Genomic DNA, 17,935 nt, shown 5'->3' with positions numbered 1-17,935 from the left:
AATTAGTCCGATACAAGCGGAATAAGAGTGGAAGACGACAGAGAGGCTGAGTGGACTGACCCGTGTGCAGGCGCATGTGTACTTTGAGGCTGCCCATGGTGGAGAAGAAGGAAGAACAAATGTGGCACGGGTAGTTCCTCTCGCCACGGTGCGTGCGCCTGTGCGTATCCAGGGTGGACTTGACCGTGAAGCTCTTGTGGCACACTTCGCAGGCAAAGGGGCGCTCGCCCGTGTGGATGCGCACATGTCGCGCCAGGTCGCTCGGCTTCCGGAAGCTCTTGGGGCACAGGTCACACCGGTTCGGGTAGTCTGCCACCTGGAGTGGCTCCCAATCCTGCGCCTCCTGCTGACCAACAGATTGAGACATTCAGCGCCTTGCCTACATAAAGCGCTGTCTTAAAGGCCAACGAGCAGCCAGAAAGGAGGAAATTCTCCCTCGATTCCTCCTTTCCATTCGAGAAAGAGGGAGACCCTCCTCCTTTCTGCGGGGAGTAGCTCAAGAGCCTCGCTCCTGTGGGGAAAGGGGGAGTGGAGAGTGTGAAAGGGAGTGGAGAAAAGGAAACTGGGAACTAGTTTTCTGCCCGGTAGAAGACGATTCTGTAGGTCGGCCTTTAAAGGACACATGCAAAGGAAAAAAAAAACATTTTTTAAACAGCTTAGATGGAAAAAGGATATCATAAAACAATTTTACAACAAAGAAAAAAAATTTTTAGAACTATATTTACGGCGCTATGCGAATTTGTAGTTGGCGCCGGCAAGCGCCGCGGAAAAGTGGCCCTTGACGGGCCCATATTTGTCACGTGGGGCTTGCACTCTTTCGGAAGCTTCCTATGGCCTCAAAAAGTAACTTATTCATCTTTGTTTGAAGTATAACAAAAAACTAAGATGAATAAGTTACTTTTAGAGCCCAAAGGAAACTCCTGAAAAAGCGCAAGCAGACGCGGTAGACCTGTGCGCCGGTCAGACGACGGCGGCGGCACCCCGAAACAGACGAACTTGTGCGGCGGCGGCGACGGCGGCGTGGAAAAACGTGTTGAAGCGGCGTTCGCACAGCGCTCAACGTGCGGCGACGACGCAGCGCGGCGGCGCGCGGGCCTACCACGTGACTAGCGGCGGCTCCCGCAAGCGCCAACTACAAATTCGTATAGCGCCATAAATATAGCTCTAAAAATTTTTTTTCTTCGTTGTAAAATCGTTTTATGACATCCTTTTTCCATCTAAGCTGTCTAAAAAAAAATGTCTTTTTCCTTTGCATGTGTCCTTTAAGAGAAAGGACAAAGTTGGGGGGAATAAGCGCAACAACCTCTAGAGTTTACCGTTTCTGACCTTTCGACGGTTGACTTACTCGGTCTTTCTCGAGGGCTGTTGCGATGAGGGCCTTCTCGGACGCAGAGAGTGTTATCTCCCTGGGATCCTTCTGGGCCAGCTCACGGGACTGTTCTTCTGTGAACTTGACAAACTGTCTTTGTGGTCTAGCCGGCGTACTTGCTTTCTCTGCTACGAGCTGCTTGCTGAGCTTGGATGCTGCTGAAGTGTTATCGTCCGGATTGTCGACCTCCTCATCCTCCTCCGCAACTACTTCCTTTTCCGATGGATCTGGCGGGAAAAGAGCAGAGCAGGCATACATGCATGCATGCAGATGCTTCATGTCTTGCAAAGCTGGGTCCTATGTAGGTGTAATGCCCACAGGCAAACACGCTTGCTTGCAAACAGTTAATTAGTCTACTAATACTATTCAAGTTTGATTATTGTACAAACCATATTTGTCAAATACATTTTGCATCATGAAAGAAATGACACAAGTAGAACATTCGTTTCATGATGTGTTGAAAATTCCCATAAGATTCCAATTGGAATTTCCCATAGGTACCAGTTAGGTTTTCAAACAACCAATTGGTAAGTGCCAATGGGAACCAATAAAAACCATTTGGAACCCATTCAGGTTCTAACTGGAAAAATTAATCAAATTGGTGAGACCCATTGGCCAGTGTGCTTCCAATTGGAACCCACTAAAACAAATTGGTTCCAATTAAATCCAGTTGGGATTCCAATTGGATCTAATGGGAATTTTTAGCTAAGACAACTTATGGTGTTTGTATTTTTTATTTTTTTTTCACTGGAGAGTATAAACTGGCAATCATTTTGTTCAGACAGAATCAGTGATTACTTTGAGTGTTTTCAAATCTCATAACAAGAGCTGGTGAAAAAAAGGAAAAAGTAATATTAGGAAATCAACTATAGGCGTTCCCCCCCCCCCCCCCCCCCCCACAGTCCGGGCTATACTCTGTTCACCCTTAAGCTGAGACTGCAGTCAATGCCACAAGCACGAGAACTCGAAGTGGCTGCTTTAAAGCATGTTTCCGCTGAACTAACACTCGTGCTAGAAATGCACATCTCAAAGCCAGGAGTGCGGGCTAGCTTGCTCTTGTAGCTTTGGCTGCAGTCTCAGCTTAAGGGCAAATAGCATATAAAGGTTTGCATGGGTAGAGGTCTGCCCACAAGCCATGAGCCCGGTTTGCACATCCCAGTTGGAATCATTAAAGGGGACCTGCAATCATATTTAAGCGTCTACCTTTTTTGCGGTTTCCACGTCTCTTTGGGTTCGGGCAAGCCAGCGGGCACGGAGAGAGTAACTAAATATCAGTGCGTCATATTTTAACCGGACGACGCGGAAACCTCCTCCACCGACGAGGGCGACCCGCGTTGCCGAAAGCGCGCAATATGTGACGTCTTTGGTCCTGGGCTTACTACTGGTCAGAGCTGCTAAAAGCTTTTTTTTTTAGTAGAGATTCAAAATATAAGTGGTGCGAACCGTATAAATTATTCATGAAAGTAGTTTTTGTTCAGTATTTTATATCAGAAAAGAAACAAATACAGTTTATTATGTACGGAAACAAGAAAAGACCCGTCGACAAACCCGGCACCAAGCGGCGGAAAAAACGGCGCATACTAGAAAGGGCTAGTGGGATGAGGCGCCAACGAACGGCGAGCGTAGAAAGGTCCCGGATGTACGCGGCAGCGCTGCAATCATATACCGGCTTGAGGATCCAACCGGTTCCGAGCGTTCCGAAGGCTTTCGGCACGGGCTTGGCTGGCGATTTGGCCATTTGGCGGTATGGCAGCGCGAAGTGGCTCCCGTTCTGAACTGATCTTTACCCCGTGTTTGCTGTCGTTTGTGGCCAATGAAGTGTTATGCCGATTTAGTCTTTAATGGCGCAGCAAAAGCAATGCGAGCCGCCTTGGCTGCCCGCTTCATACAGCCTATCCAACACGTGCTTTAGTGGCTCCCTCTTGAGCCGTCGACACGGAGTGCGGCAGCCGTGAACGCTCAATGAGCTCACTCCTCTTCCTCTAGCTCACGGCCACTCAAGCCAGGACCTACGATGTCATGAAGGAGGTTGTTTTTTGCTTGTTTTTGTAAATCTAATTTGCCTATAACTTTTAAAATAAAGCGAAATTTGAGAAAAGAAAAGTTTCTTTAAGTTACTACGTTCAGTACGCTCAGGTTCGGTGCAAATTAAAAACCAGTCAAAAAGTTGCTGCAGGGCCCCTTTAAGGGCCCGAACCAGGTCGGCTGTCAGAAATGGATAACGGGCTGCGGGTGGGCACGGGCCAAAGTAATAGCAGCGGAGCTGGGCTGGTCTCTTAAATATCGACCCATGCAGACCTCTAACCCGCGCTACGTTACAAAGCAGAAATCTAATTGAAGGAACTTGTTAGTAACTGCAGCAACCATGTCAGTTGAAGGCTCTCATTGCCAAAAATAAGCGTTTATTTAAATAAAAAAGGAAAGGTCAAGAACTAGCCTTCTTTGCACTTAACGTCTGCACAGGACGTTCCAAGCCTAAACATACTACGTGCCCTGTAGGGCAACAACAATCGAGAGTAGAAGCACTATCCTCTGGAAAAACAGCCCTTGCTCACGTTGCTGTGCAATGTGCCGGCGCAACTGCAGGGCCGTGGGAAGCACGCCAAAGCAGACGTCGCACATAAAGCTCCGGCTGGTGGCCTTGTCCGCCGAGTGGCTCAGGCTGTGCCGCTTGAGGGAGAAGGCTGTGGTGAAGGAGGACCCACACTCCTGGCACGCATGCTCCCGCTGCGTCCGCTGGCTCCGCTGAGCCCCGCCGGGCCGCACAGAGTGGCACCGCATGTGCGACTTGAGGTACGTCGAACGCTTAAACCGCTTGTCACACAGGTTGCACCTGCAAATGATGAACAAGACGTCACTCCTGGTCTATTTGTGGCACTTATCCAAGATCGATGACTGAAACGCGTGTTCCAATATCTCGCCTTCTGCTCTCGTCCTTGCGACCTTGCAAGCCAGACATCCTAGCTCCATTTGGGATTTGCAGCTTCTTACAAGCTACCTTCAAGAATTCGTCATGAGCCTTTTCACCAAAGAAAAGTGACAGGAGTGAAACATGCCAGAGAGATCTCTAGAGGCATGACCCATCCAAAGTCACGAGGTAATTGTGACAATATTTGGGGCAGCCACTCGCTAGAATAAGATTTACATGTACTTTATACACCGCAGTATCCCGATGCAACACCCACTCAAGATTGGCAGATAATCTGAGAGAAGAAACGGGGGAGGCAATGTTCTGGTTCCAGAAGTTTGTGGAACATAACCCTAAAACAAGTTCCCCAAGGAACAGAGCTTAAGAAAATAAGGGGTGCAGTAGCGTAGGCAGAGGGGGGTTCGGAGGGTCGAAACCCCCCCCCCCCCCCCCCCCCTTGAAATGCCAAAGCTACCCCCCCCCCTTGGTGCCCGCTCGCTCCCCTGGTCACGCAATCGGTTTTGCACGACGAGGGAGTGCGGACCATCTTCAACTTATATGCTTTCGGAAAAATTGTTTGCGGGGAATAAAATGCTCAAATAAATAAAATATGCAATATTGCTTTATTTATGTTTATTCGATGGGATGTGGAACTTGATCTCAGATATATAGAAACGGATATTTCGAAACATTTGTGGGGTGAATGATGGCAATTTCAAGGCAAAGTATAACACACTATTTTTACTGAAATACATTTCAATCAAACAAAGGTGAATATAATAAAACAAACACACCGTCATAATATAGAACAATGTCGGTGATGTAAGGAATAATAGATGAATTGTAAAAAAACAATTGCACTCTAAGCAACAGGTGGCACTGCTGTCACACACACCTTTTGTGATCAGAATTACGTGCTTTCGACTAGAAATTACCGCAAATAAAAAGGTAACTGTGACTAGTTATATTAGAAAGCAATTTACAGGTTATCTTGATCATCTCATTTATGCCAAGAGCCTACACATTAAAACGGAGCCGCCTGCGTTAACGGGAAAACATATGCCGGACGTCCTCCGCTTAACTTTAATGTTGTGGTGAACATTCCAAAATGCTATACTTCGTTTCAGCTTAGGTTCAAACGCAGTCGATGCTACAAGCGCGAGCTCTGGGCTTTCAGCGTCCCTGCCAAGCACACACACTCGTGCAGTGCAAGCGCTGTTCTGGGCCACATGCTCGCGCTTGTAGCATCGGCTGCGCCTGAACCTAAGCTGAAACGAAGTATATACCGAGCAGTCGCTCATTTGAAGTGGACGCTCTCAGTTAGGTATGTTTTCAACCAGCGTAGTGAAGAGAACGAGAGCTCAGCTTCCGCCGTTGTGAGTTGCTAGGATTAAGGAGACGATGGAAGTTCTGAAATAGGGCCTCCAGACAAAGGGCGACCGCCTGTGTACCACAGACGTGACGAGCGTTTCACGTTTCTCCCTCTTGCATTGGACGCCTAAAATTTCCATATTTTTGGTGAAGTTTCCCTCACTTTGCGAAAATCGTCACTAACGGATGCGATAAAGTCCGTCTTGCTTTCTGCTTTGTATGTCAAAGTGGCATCCGATGCAATTCCTTATTAGACTAATCTCTTCGTTGCACGGAACATCAGAAACTCCGAGGAGACAAGCCTTCATATTCCCACTTCGCGTAGGCGCAAGGGCAGTCAAGTTCCTTTCCACGTTCGGCGTGTAGTTTATGTCTGGTATGTCATGTCATTTCTCCGAGTGACGGAACGATGAGTTCGGACCAATGACTTCTTACCCCGAGGATATGCTGCTGCTGCCTTTGGACCAAGCTGCAGGATAAAGCGGCCTAGCAAAGATAAGACTCTCTTTCCTTCGGCATCTGGTTCTGTAGCACGAATTTGCTAAACCTTTAATAGATAATAGGTTTTGGTTTTGTGATTGTTCAGAATTACCTTCGCCCTAAATATGGGGCCCTAGTGTTTGTGCGTGGTCGGTTGCTCCAATTTTTGAGCGTCGAGACTTTTTTTTTTTTTTTTTGCTGCTTAATTTTTTTGTGACAGTATAGCTATCCTTGTGTTTTGTCTGGCTTTCACGCATTGCTTATGCAGTGCTACCTCAAAAAGTGGAGGGAGTTGTGTGCTGTGAGAAAGCTTTTAAAGTTGGTGAGCCCCAGTAGAACAGTGAGCCACCACGCCCGTATTCCTGTAAACGAAGCTTGCTCCATTTTCAAAAGTGACAGTGCAGCTTTACCCGTTTTATCTTAACAGCGCCTCCCTAATCTTTGCCTGAGTGTCCGGGGGGGGGGGGGGGGGGGGGGGGGGGGGGGGGGGAGAGTATGTTATTGAACCCCTTCCGAAATAAGATCCTGGCTATGCCACTTAAGGGGTGAATACTTCGGAGCTCTTTCTCTCTGTGTCTCTCTCCGATTCTCACTGTTCGGAAGACATCGAGCGAAACAAAAAGCCACTTTTGTTTTAACATAGAATATGTTCTATGGCTGGCTTCTAGTACTTTCCTGTAATGCAGGTCCTGTAACGGAAGAGCATAGTGAGACAACTAATTAGACAGGAGTATGGCGTCAGCGTTCGGCTGGAACTTGTGCCCCTATCGATTGAACACAAGTCTCAGCCGAAAGCTGACGCAGCACTTGTATCCAATGAGTGTCCCACGCTCGTCTCCAGTGCACGACACAGAAAATCAAGAACTACAGCCTTCTTGCTAGTATCTAGGAGCCATGAGTGATTGTATGTAGGCTAGGTAAAAGAAGGAGAACGACCATGTGCTTCAGAGAAAACAGGGAGATGCAACACTCCTACTGGAGCCTTAGCTTTGGCAGGGCTTTGTTTCAGAAACATTATATACAACCAAATGCGTACCACATTTACCTGCGTAGTATCACAACCTTTGCCACGACAATTTGGGAAAAGGGCAAACTTTTTGTAAAACTATTTATCGAGCGTTTTTATTTTATTTTATTTTTTCTGCAAGGTATTCCTTAGCTAAATAAAACAAAAGTTGGAAAAAGTTGCTTGAAGATACCGGAGAAAACCCAGGCATCCTTGAATAAAGCATATAGCATTACAGTGGAGTTTTTCGTCCCACACACATTTGGTGCTTGTAGTCGTTTGGCCAGGAACCTTTTGATAAGCGTGCAAAGTTCAATACTTTGTTTTCTTTCTGGAAATCAATATTTTACCCAAGATAAGGGATGGACAATGCTCGAGTGATGAGCATTTAATCGGGATACTACTATGGTACTTTAGGCGATTCAGAGGTTTACACAAAAAACGGTGGGTGTGTGATCGCACAGCACACAGCTGCAAAGATACGAAGGAACAGCTCACAAGAAAGGCTTGTTCTCGTCCCCTGGATCGTCTGTGCCATGGAGGGCGTCCTGTGCCACTTGCTGTAAAGCTGACTCTTGGGATCCGGCCACAGCTCCATCTTCACTCTGAGTTGGGGCTTCGGCGGCAGCCTCAGCTTCGGAGCTAGTGTTGGGTAGTTCTGCGGCAATGTTCTCCCCACTGCTCAGCGTTGTAGTGACAAAGGCCCGTGCCAAGGAACCAACATCCAGTGCATCCGTCTGAGATAAAAAAGCATAATTAGTGTTAGCTTTTTGATTCACTGTTTTTCTTGCCCAAAATTTTAATTGTCACCGTTTCATATTTTTTTTGCCTGATAAGTTTGTCCGAAATGAGTGCGTGTATTGATCAGCATAGACACCTAGCTGCTGTACTGATCTCGACTCAAACAGTCAATAAGAGAGATATAAGAAGGTCAGGTGCAAAGAGGTAGAGGGGCTTAGAGCGATTAACTGGCAGCTGAAAGTGATCCCGTCCTGGCTGCCGCCATGTTGCACATTTTTGACGACTAGACATGTCACCTTATAGTCTTACGTCTAGATTTTTACAAAGTATCGACCGAGCGCAAATTAATTACTTATTGATCTCTAATAACAGTACCAAAAAGATAAGTTATCTTTCGTTTGTTTTAAGTCCAAAATGTGCTTTTATGACAAAAACTCGGGCAGCTTCGCAATGGCTCTGCTAGATGCCATCAGCCGCGGTGCTGTATTTCGGGTTTTTATTGGAGCTAGACACCAATTTTTTGGGCTAACAGTATTGAAAAATAGTTTATCATGTTTTTTACAGGAATATCACATTACGAATCTCAGCTCAGTTTTGCGTAAAAACCTCATGATTTGGTACGGTCACGTGTCTAGTGGTCAAAATTGTACAACATGGCGGCAGCCAGATGGGGGATTGGGGGGGGGGGGGGGTCACTTTTGCCTGTGAATGGGATACCAGTTTATCGCTCTAAACCTCTCTACCTCGTCGGTCAGGTGCCACGTTGTTACACAGCAAAATGTGTCTAACTTTCTAGCAAGATTAAAATGGGCATCAGCGTGTGCAGCCCCTTTAGGAATGTGTTAGCGAGGAATGGTGAAGAGAAAGTAGTGTGGCCTGAGACAGACGAGCACAAGGGAAGAATGAAGGTCGGTTACCATTTTCCCCACGACTGGACGAAAATACTCCTATTTTATATTGTACCATATAAATGTTGTCGCTAATCTTATATCTGGCAACCACCTGCAGTCCTTACAACCTTCCCTAACAAGCTTGTCTCTCTTATTAATGCCAATAGGCCTTTTGCTCAAACACTAGTGTTGTGTGAATATTTGAATTTTCTAATAGCTGCTTCGAATAATATGCTATTCAATATTCGCTTTGAGGTCAACTGCGATGTTCATACTTTGCGAAGTGTTTATCACGGCGAGTTAGCCCCATTGAGTGTGCTTCTCACTGAGCACCTGTGTACTGCGGGGAACCAATATCGGCAGAACTTGCGGGATTCGTGGGTATTGCTTCCCCACAGTGCACAGGTGCTCGGTGAGAAGCGCACTTAACAAAACTGACCTGCCGCAATTTTTTTCTAATTTTTTTTTTTTGTCAAGTTTGAAATAGAAGAATATTTGCATATAGCAAGCAGATTTATAAATCCCCTTGATTAGGATAGCTGTGACAAACCTGTTGTTTACATGCAACAGTTCATATAGTTGTATTAAGAATAACTGAGCTTAGCAGTGGACAAGTGGAAGGTTGGGAACAACCCTCGCGAGTACCGTTGAATTTTCGTTTAAGCATGGTGCATGATAGTGAAAGACTTCGAGAAAATATTTGATATTCAATTCGAAAATATTTAACCAAAACCACTATTTGCTTCGAATACGCTTCAAACTCAAAATCCACAATTCGCATATGCCTATAAATTACCCAAGCACCAAGGAGCATGCCGCGAGAGCAGTTACACGTGCTGCACATGCAAACGCTGCACATTACCGCTGCTGTCTGCAGCAGTAACTGTTCCAAAGCAAAAACCTAAAACAAATGGCACTTTGCTCGTCTGTTTGTCAGTGCCCTCTTCCGATTATTTATTTTGCATTTTTTATAGTGATAAGGTGAGCACATGCAATGCATCCACCTATGCTCCCAGCATTCTCCTTGGTGCTTGAGCAAATTAGAAAAAGGTATATTTTTCGCTTGTGTAACCCGGCAGAGAAGTGGGCAAAAACAATGTGCGCACCCACCTGCAATGTCAAGTGTGGCAGCGTCTGCGAGAAGAAGCCATTCTGGGAGAACACTTGGTTTGCCTGGCTCAGGTCCACTTGGTCACTTCCACTTTCGAAGAAGCTTCCCTGAAACTGCTGCAGGTTCTCCTGAGCAACAAAAAGCACGAGCTCCGACTTAGCCTATAGAGGCACGTAATAGACCCCATTGCCACATATGCCACACTAACTCAGTACCCATGTGAATTGAGACTAAAGAAATGGGGTCTTTTTTGTTCTATGCTTTACCACTGTCTTTTTAGGAGGCAAGTTCTTGATTTATGGTTTCCAGTTATAAAACTTGAGTAGCACAAGGAATCCATATGACGGCATCAAATCATGCAGTAGTGAGAATTGGATGAAGGAAACAGTGCCACTTCACATCAAACCACAATGGATTGTTAGCTTCCTTATGAAAAATATGAATTGGTAAAACTATAAAAATATATCCTCACACTGTTTTCTGGAGGATTTGGACTGTTACCATGTACAGTTAGGGTGATCAGACGTCCTGTTCTGGCCATGACAGTCCCGTTTTAAAGGTTAATTTCCACCGTCCCATCGTTTTGCCTGAATACAGCAGCATATCGCGTTTTCGTGGGAACTTGCTTGCAAAATCAGTACCAGATGAATGGAAAAAAAAATATATATATATATATTACTCGTGACAGTGCATTAGAAGGAACAGAGTTTAAAAATTTTATCTCCAATACAGTATGAGTTTTGGCTTTATCTGTGACTCCACTTGTCTATAGGTTTTGTACGCACAGACATGTGGTATGGGGCACTTTTCTATATTACCATATTTAGCATGCTTAGGTTTTGTAGAACGGGTAAAAATGGTGCGTGTGTGTACTCAACTACTCGACAAAAAGCCCCAGAAAAGTGTGCATTTTCACGATAAACTGAATAGTAGCAGAGATTTATTTTCTTTCTGCCTCACTTTGCCCCCTCCCCCCCTTCTCCCTTTATTTTTCCTCCCCCTACCCTTCCCCTTGATGTCCCGTTTTCAACTCTGAGAAGCACGGTCACCCTATATACAGCGGAATCTCATTGACACATTTTTCACGGGAACCGAAAAATAAAATGTGTTATCAAAATATCATACTATCCAAAACGAGCTCCAAAGGGTCATAAAATATGCATACATGGTGAAACACTTGCTCCGATTCCAAAAACAGCGCAATACCAGCGGTATTGCACTGCCTCCAGAAATGGCCTACATATTTAATTAAATACTAGCTTGAGGTTGCATTTCTGTTAATAATTTTGGCAGTGTTTTACAGCGAAGCTGCTATGTGGTAGGATCTGTAAAAAAAAATGTGTCCATGGATGTTAACAAAAAAACTCCCGTTTAAACGGCGCTCCTTCGTTCCAATTGGTAGTGGCAAGTATAAATAAAAAGAGGGGGCAACCCGTGTGAGTCAGCCTTCCTTGGCATTATTGGATAGTGAGGTCCTGATCCCTTGTTATCATCTATGGTCACCAACGTGACGAGGCTGAGGGCAGAACGCGCAGGTCTAACCTTCTTTTCTTTCGCTTCCGCGATGCTGATAAAGAGACTTGGGCTTAATCGGAAAAAAACTATCCTCGAGGTGTGCCTCAAAAAATTGGGTTTAGAACTTGCCCAGAAGTGACCATAAGGCAATGATCACTATAGTCACTAAGAATTAAATAAAGGCAATGAAACAACGAAGTCGTGTACGTGTCTTCATTGCAATCACACGTAAATCGTATAGATGTCGTATAGTCGTCGTAAAGATAACAGCTTCGCTGGTCCTCCATCTTAATGTAAAATAAATGGGCTCTACGATTTTTTTTTTTTTTTAAAGTTTAGTGTAGAAGTTGTGGTGGTTGGCTGCAGTAGTCACGCCCAAACGCCGCGTGCCTATTTTAGTCGCTGCGCATCACACGGCAGCTGAATGTAACGTGACTTTAGCAGCGACTACCGTGGCCGTGCAGCAGGTCGTTCGTGGCTTATTGCAATGAGATTTGTACTAGTACAGCGTGTGCACCAACGCTTCGATCCCACTTTAAACGGACCGCATAAATCGGGTATTAACGTATCGCGCTAGGATTTACTACAGAGGTGTCCAAGAGTGGTGGAAGCTCTCACTAAAATTCTGGGAAGATTGGCTCACCTGAGTAAATCACGAAATATCAAAAACTTTGTTTCCCCTATACTTTGCATGGTACACTTAAATAATATATATTGTGTCACTGTGGCGCTTTTTTGGGCCACATGAAGTGAGGAATAGGTACGCGAATTGTATTTTCTTTCCATTTCACCAATTTTTTTAGTCGTAATAAATGCCAGAATAGCCTAAAACAATTTTTTAATGCTTTTGAAAAAAAAAAAGGGGTTAGCGATAATTTTTCTACAGGAAAAATCACTTCTTTTTTCTTCTTTTGACTCCGGAGGTCTTATGTATTTATACTCTCAATTAATGAATGCACCACCTTCGGGCACCTCTGTAGTCAATTTCAGCGCGATACGTTGAGAAACCGATTTTTTGCGTACCATCCAAAGTGGGGTCGAAGCGTGTACATGTGGTAGACTGGAACATAAAGATAACATTATTTTAAATACTCATCAAAACCTACTTATGTCGTCGTATTATCCAATTTCAAGTGAAAATATGATTGTAATTTCCATATCAAAATACATTGCTTGTACGGGGCGTTGGCCGGGAATGAAGATAAAACATATTATACCGAAAACTATTATATCTGAGATGATATCAATGAGGTTTCACTGTAGGATATGCACCTTTCCAGAGCAGTACACCATGTTTGAGTACAATGTTAAAAGCAATCCTACCACAACATTAGTAAAGTTGCAAGCATTTGCAAATGCAGTGTTAGCTACATCACTTGCTCCCATACTTATACCTGTGTTTTTCTATGCAATTTTATTTATCTTCAGAAATGTCCTAACCCACTACATCCCCACACAATTATAATACACAGAGTGACTCCCAAAATAATTTTTAATATGAGAGCACTGTCGCTTTCTGCAAACATTGTACAGACATCTTACCTCGTGTTAAAATTAAGTTGCGAGACATTTGCACTTATTCATGCACAAATGGTTGGTTGGTCTCTCTGCTAGAGAAATTTATGAACAGAGTTAGCCTTACGTGAAGGGATTCCCACATTTCCTGCAAGAGTCCAATCCGTTGGAGTTACTATTAATAATGTGATTACTATTAATAACTGTAAAATACCGGGCAAGCGCCTACTCAAAATTTGGAGACATTGGGAAAAAATGGAGGATGGGCACTTGTCTGGTCATCAATTTTACACATATGTAAATGCACTCTGCATATTTTCTGGGATCTTAAAAATTTGGGAATGGGCGATTAGTGTGGAATGAGCGGATGCGCGGTATTATACGGTATAAGTAAAAAAGTAAATTTACTATTATGATGCAAGGCATGTGCAGGATTTAAAGTGCAGTAAAAAATATCAAAACCCTTTATGTTTTCAGTCGTCCTGAAGAATAGGTTGATTTCACTGACCGTTCCGACAGCCACAAGAGCCGGCAAATTCTTGTAGTAGTAGCTTTTTAATACTGAGCACATCGAGCAAGCAAGAATGAATAAATAGCTACATCATTTGAGTTTTTGCCCAAGGATGCGATTGAACAATTTTTTCAACCCCTGGCAAGGGAGTTACAGTACTGCCAGGACAAAGGGGACGCTGCCACTATGCAGGTTTTCTCGGCAAAAATTTGTCTATTTGGAGCAGCGGCAGCTTGTTTCTGGCCCCGCTCACCTGTACAAGCACCTCCTGCGTCACGAGGTCCTCATGGATGTCATCCACGGCTTCATCTTCTGCTGGAGGAGCACTGTGATTCTGGCCCATGACTTCGTCGGGGTTCACGGGCACCAAGGCGTCGACCAGCGAGTCCGTTAGAACCATGCCAGGAACCGTGTCTTCAGAGCCCTGGGCTCGAGGCTGGTTGCTGCTACGCTGCAACATCTGCGCAGAGCCCTGCAAGTCAATGCGTCCACCCATCAAAGCACACTTAAGCCTGACAGAAACAAGAATGAAGCTGTCTCATTTCCAATTGAAAAACGAGATGAGTGCTGTTGTTCCTCAGGGATACTCTGTGAGCTTTAAATCATGCCTGAAAGAAGAATGATACACCATAGGGCCTATGCAATAAAGTGAGGTTGGATTGGTGACATTACCTTGCGTGAAACAGTTGAATCATCAAGGAGTTGCCGTATTCACTGTACCTGGTCTCGAGTGTTTAAATGCCTTGCCCAACGGTGGTGAAGCGCTTGCTCCATTTGCTCAGTGCAAGGAGCTGTCCAGGTTTGCCTACTTTGGCCATCAGCTAGACTAGCCTGCAGCTAACTATCGTGCCACCTGTTCATTGCTCTGGTTCGGTTATATCAGTGATTTGGGATGTCCTAGCCCTGTGGATTGACTTTAAGCTCTGCATTCTTACAAACCAAAAATTCGGCAGAAAACTAAAAAGCTTCCTAAAATCAACAAGGGTTGCCTGTCCAGCAGTTTTTATACTTGTACCAATGCTGGAGTGCAATTAGTATGAACAATGATCAAGTGGACAACACACAATGGTCACCTGAATCTGTTTTCAAAAGAGATACAGTCATGTTTCGTTAATATGAACCCTGTTAATATAGACATTCCTCATTATGGACGCAATTTTCGGCGACCAATCTTTCGCCATGCAATTTCGCCCCTTTAATATGGAAACCTGCAGTTCGGACTATGGACAGCTATTTTAGGGATGAATTTGGTAAATATAGGCATTTTTGTCTCATTATTATGAATATCAATACCCCAGTTTAAAAAAAAAGAATATCATGGACATCCGTACGTCAATTTAAAAAAAGAAAAAGTTCCAAAGACTCCCTTGTGATATCAATGAACCCCAGAGGTCACAGTGTGCACCAGGACGTTCGTTGCGGGTCTCGTGATAACAGCTGCGCACCAAAGAATGTTTTTGTTTCATTTTTTACGTAAAATGGGTCCTCACTGCTTGCAGTCTATTGTTGCTCGAGATTGTGCATGACCTACAACTGGGAACAAAGAAGAATGAGCCCTAAAGCAGCTAGGTCACCTCACTGTAGACCTTGTCACTATTTGGAAAATGAGAGAGGAGCTTTGAACCCACAAAGCTAATTTCTCCTTTACTCTGTTTCCCCGTAACTTAGCAAACGGCGAAGGCTACGGTCCAAGCGAGCTCATCAGTGCGTCGAAGGGAGACACGCGACTCGCTAAATATGCGCAGTACTGTCGAAGACACGGGCGGGAGAGAGAAGAATGCCGCCTTTGTTGTTGCTGCTACGCTCGTTGATCTGTGTTTTGACCTCGATTCGTTATTATGAATGACTCACACTACGAACAATTTTTTTGGGGACCGGAAGCGTCCATATATATTAACGAGACATGACTGTACTATGTGGTAAAAGTTTGCTTGGACTTAGATGCCTTGCAGCATTTAAAGCTCAATAAATTGTTACAGTGTGGAACATACTTTCAAGTACAGAGTGAAGGAGTAAAAAGAATTGTTTAGGATAGATAACTGGGCAAGTTGGCAAGAGTTCATGTTGGAAAACAGCGCCACAGGGACAAGGACAAAAAGACGAAGAGAACACAAGACAAGCACTGACTAACGACTGGTTTGTTACTAGAACATAAGGAAGAAAGAAAAGAAAAGAAAAACGTGGAGTCAAATGTTTGCGCGCTTGCTGGGTGCCTCGTGGAATACGTCTCCTTCTTTTTTCATCTCATGCGAGCTTGTCTTCATTCCTTCCTCAGGTGCTCTTGTTATCCTAAATCAAGAAAGTTCATCTCACCGGGGGTCCGGTTCAACGAGCGTTGGCTCACACACGAGCTGTTGTTCTTCGTGATGTTGTAACCTTCAATCATCTCTCAACATGTATGGTCGTGGTGTTCATATAATACACAGGTGTCATTGAAGCGTGGTTTGCACCCGCAATCTCGGCAATGTATCGCTAAATGTGAATAAGCGGTGCCTTTCAAGGAGCTGTGGTGCTCTCTGAGTCGGATGTTTAAGCACCGCCCAGTTTGTCCGATATAAGAGCACCCACAAGAGAAGGGAATGCGGTAGACCAAGCCTTTTAAGCACGACACATACTTTTTCCCATTATTTATCTTGCATGTGTTATGTTCTGATCTTGCGTTTCCCTCCCTGTGTACGCGTACAGCGGGACATAATCTGCTTAGTTTGTTTTGGGCTGAAAAAACAACATTCACCTCATATTTGGACGCAACTTTTTTATGTCCATGTGAAATGTGGTGAAGATAAGGAAAACCCGAAACTTTCTTTTTTTCTTTTCTAACTGATTCTTATATCATGAGATTGGAACTAATCTTAACAGTTTTACAGCGGAGCTGTTAAGGGCTAGGTTCCCCAGGATCGTGTCCAGTACCAAAGAAATGTCAACACAAAACTCTGGACAGCCACCGCCATCTATGAGCAACGGCAACAACCAGACAACCGGCTTGCCGGCCTCGCTCATAGAAGGCGGCAACCTTTCCAGCCTTTCCACTCTGGTTTTCATCAAGCGTGGAAAGGCTGCATTTCTCTAGGCGTCGTCCTACATGTCGTCCTCGAGGTCGTCCATGAGGTCGTCATAGACGTCGTCCTTGAGGTTGTCCTCTAAGTCGTCCTAGAAGTGATCCTTGAGGCCGTCCTAGAGGTCTTCATAGAAGTCGTCCCTGAGGTCGTTCTTGACGTTGTCCTCGAGGTCGTCCTAAACGTCGTCCTTGAGGTCGTCCCAGACGTCGTCCCTGAGGTCGTTCATGAAGTCGTCTGAGATGTCTTTGAGGTCGTCCTTGAGGCCTTCCTAGACGTCGTCCTCTAGGAGTCGTTCTTGAAGTCACCCAAGAAATCGCCCTTGAGGTCGTCCAAAAAGTCGTCCTTGAGGTCGTACCACCATAGTACAGCTCCACTGGTCTTCCTTCTTCACCAGAGTGGAAAGGCTGAAAGTTTTTTTATTAAACAGTTTAATAAAAACCAACATAAGATTAGTTCCAATCTCATGTTGGAAGATCCAGTTAGAAAATAAAAAATAAAATTTTGGTTATTCTTTATCTTCACAGCATTTCACACAGACTTAAAAAAGTTGTGTCCAGATATGAGGTGAATGTTGTTTTTCCAGCCCAAAACAAACTAAGCAGATTAGGTTCCGCTACGTGTACGCAGGGAGGGAAACGCAAGATTGGAACATAACACATGCAAGGTACATTGAAAAAAAAAGGCACCGCTTATTCACATTTAGCAATACATTGCCGAGATTGCAGGTGCAAACCACGCTTCAGTGACACCAGTGTATTATATCAACACCACGACCATACATGTCGAGAGATGATTGAAGCCTACAACATCACGAAGAACAACAGCTCGTGTGTGAGCCAACCTTTGTTGAACCTGACACCCGATGAGATGAACTTTCTGGATTTAGGATAACAACAGCACCTGAGGAAGGAAAAAAGACGAGATCACATGAGATGAAAAAAGAAGGGGACATACTCCATGAGGCGCCCCGCAAGCGCGCAAACATTTGACTCCATGTTTTTCTTTTCTTTCTTTCTTCCTTATGCTCCAGTAACAAACCAGTTGTTAGTCAGCGCTTGTCTTGGGTTCTCTTCGTCTTTTTGTCCTTGTCCCAGTGGCGCTGTTTTTCAAGATGAGTAAAAGGAAATCACAACCACGGTAGAACAACTTCTAAGGTTTGACGTGCACTGTTGTTTCTGTAAATTTCAGCGAACAGAAAAGGCAAATGTGAGCACGTTTTTTCGTCCAGAGAATGAGAGTATACATTTTCTATGCAAATTGCTAAAATCTTTGCTTGGTTTCTTTCTTCAGAAGATATTATTGCTCCGATAGCAATAAGAGCAAAAGGCACAGTAAAATGCACTTGCCCATGGTCAATCTATGACTGGCAAAAAAAGGGGCCAGTGCTCCCTTGAGCAGTGAGGTACACTCTGTAGGCAAGTTTAAAGAAAAATGAGCATTTTCATGCAAGTCTGGGCAT

General features: G+C 44.6%; 1 protein-coding gene across 4 annotated transcripts in view; it reads right to left on the bottom strand.

The window, feature by feature from the left end:
- LOC8053449 (zinc finger protein 236) overlaps window positions 1-17,935 on the bottom strand; it is a 42,622-nt gene that overhangs the window by 2,516 nt on the left and 22,171 nt on the right. The window contains exons 13-18 of one of the 4 annotated variants that reach the window (XM_029974331.4): window positions 13,671-13,889; window positions 9,876-10,004; window positions 7,633-7,871; window positions 3,925-4,202; window positions 1,346-1,596; window positions 61-346 (exon numbers count right to left, since the gene is read on the bottom strand). In XM_029974331.4, the coding sequence (XP_029830191.2) occupies window positions 61-346; window positions 1,346-1,596; window positions 3,925-4,202; window positions 7,633-7,871; window positions 9,876-10,004; window positions 13,671-13,889 (1,402 nt within the window). The remainder of the gene's footprint in view (window positions 1-60; window positions 347-1,345; window positions 1,597-3,924; window positions 4,203-7,632; window positions 7,872-9,875; window positions 10,005-13,670; window positions 13,890-17,935) is intronic. The other 3 variants (XM_029974332.4, XM_029974333.4, XM_029974334.4) reach the window with 3 other exon arrangements.

The sequence above is a fragment of the Ixodes scapularis genome, unplaced genomic scaffold (genome assembly GCF_016920785.2).
Source record: "Ixodes scapularis isolate PalLabHiFi unplaced genomic scaffold, ASM1692078v2 PGA_scaffold9__187_contigs__length_104089568, whole genome shotgun sequence".
In the NCBI taxonomy this organism is placed as follows: Eukaryota; Metazoa; Arthropoda; class Arachnida; order Ixodida; family Ixodidae; genus Ixodes; species Ixodes scapularis.
This window is presented reverse-complemented; position numbering and strand designations above follow the sequence as displayed.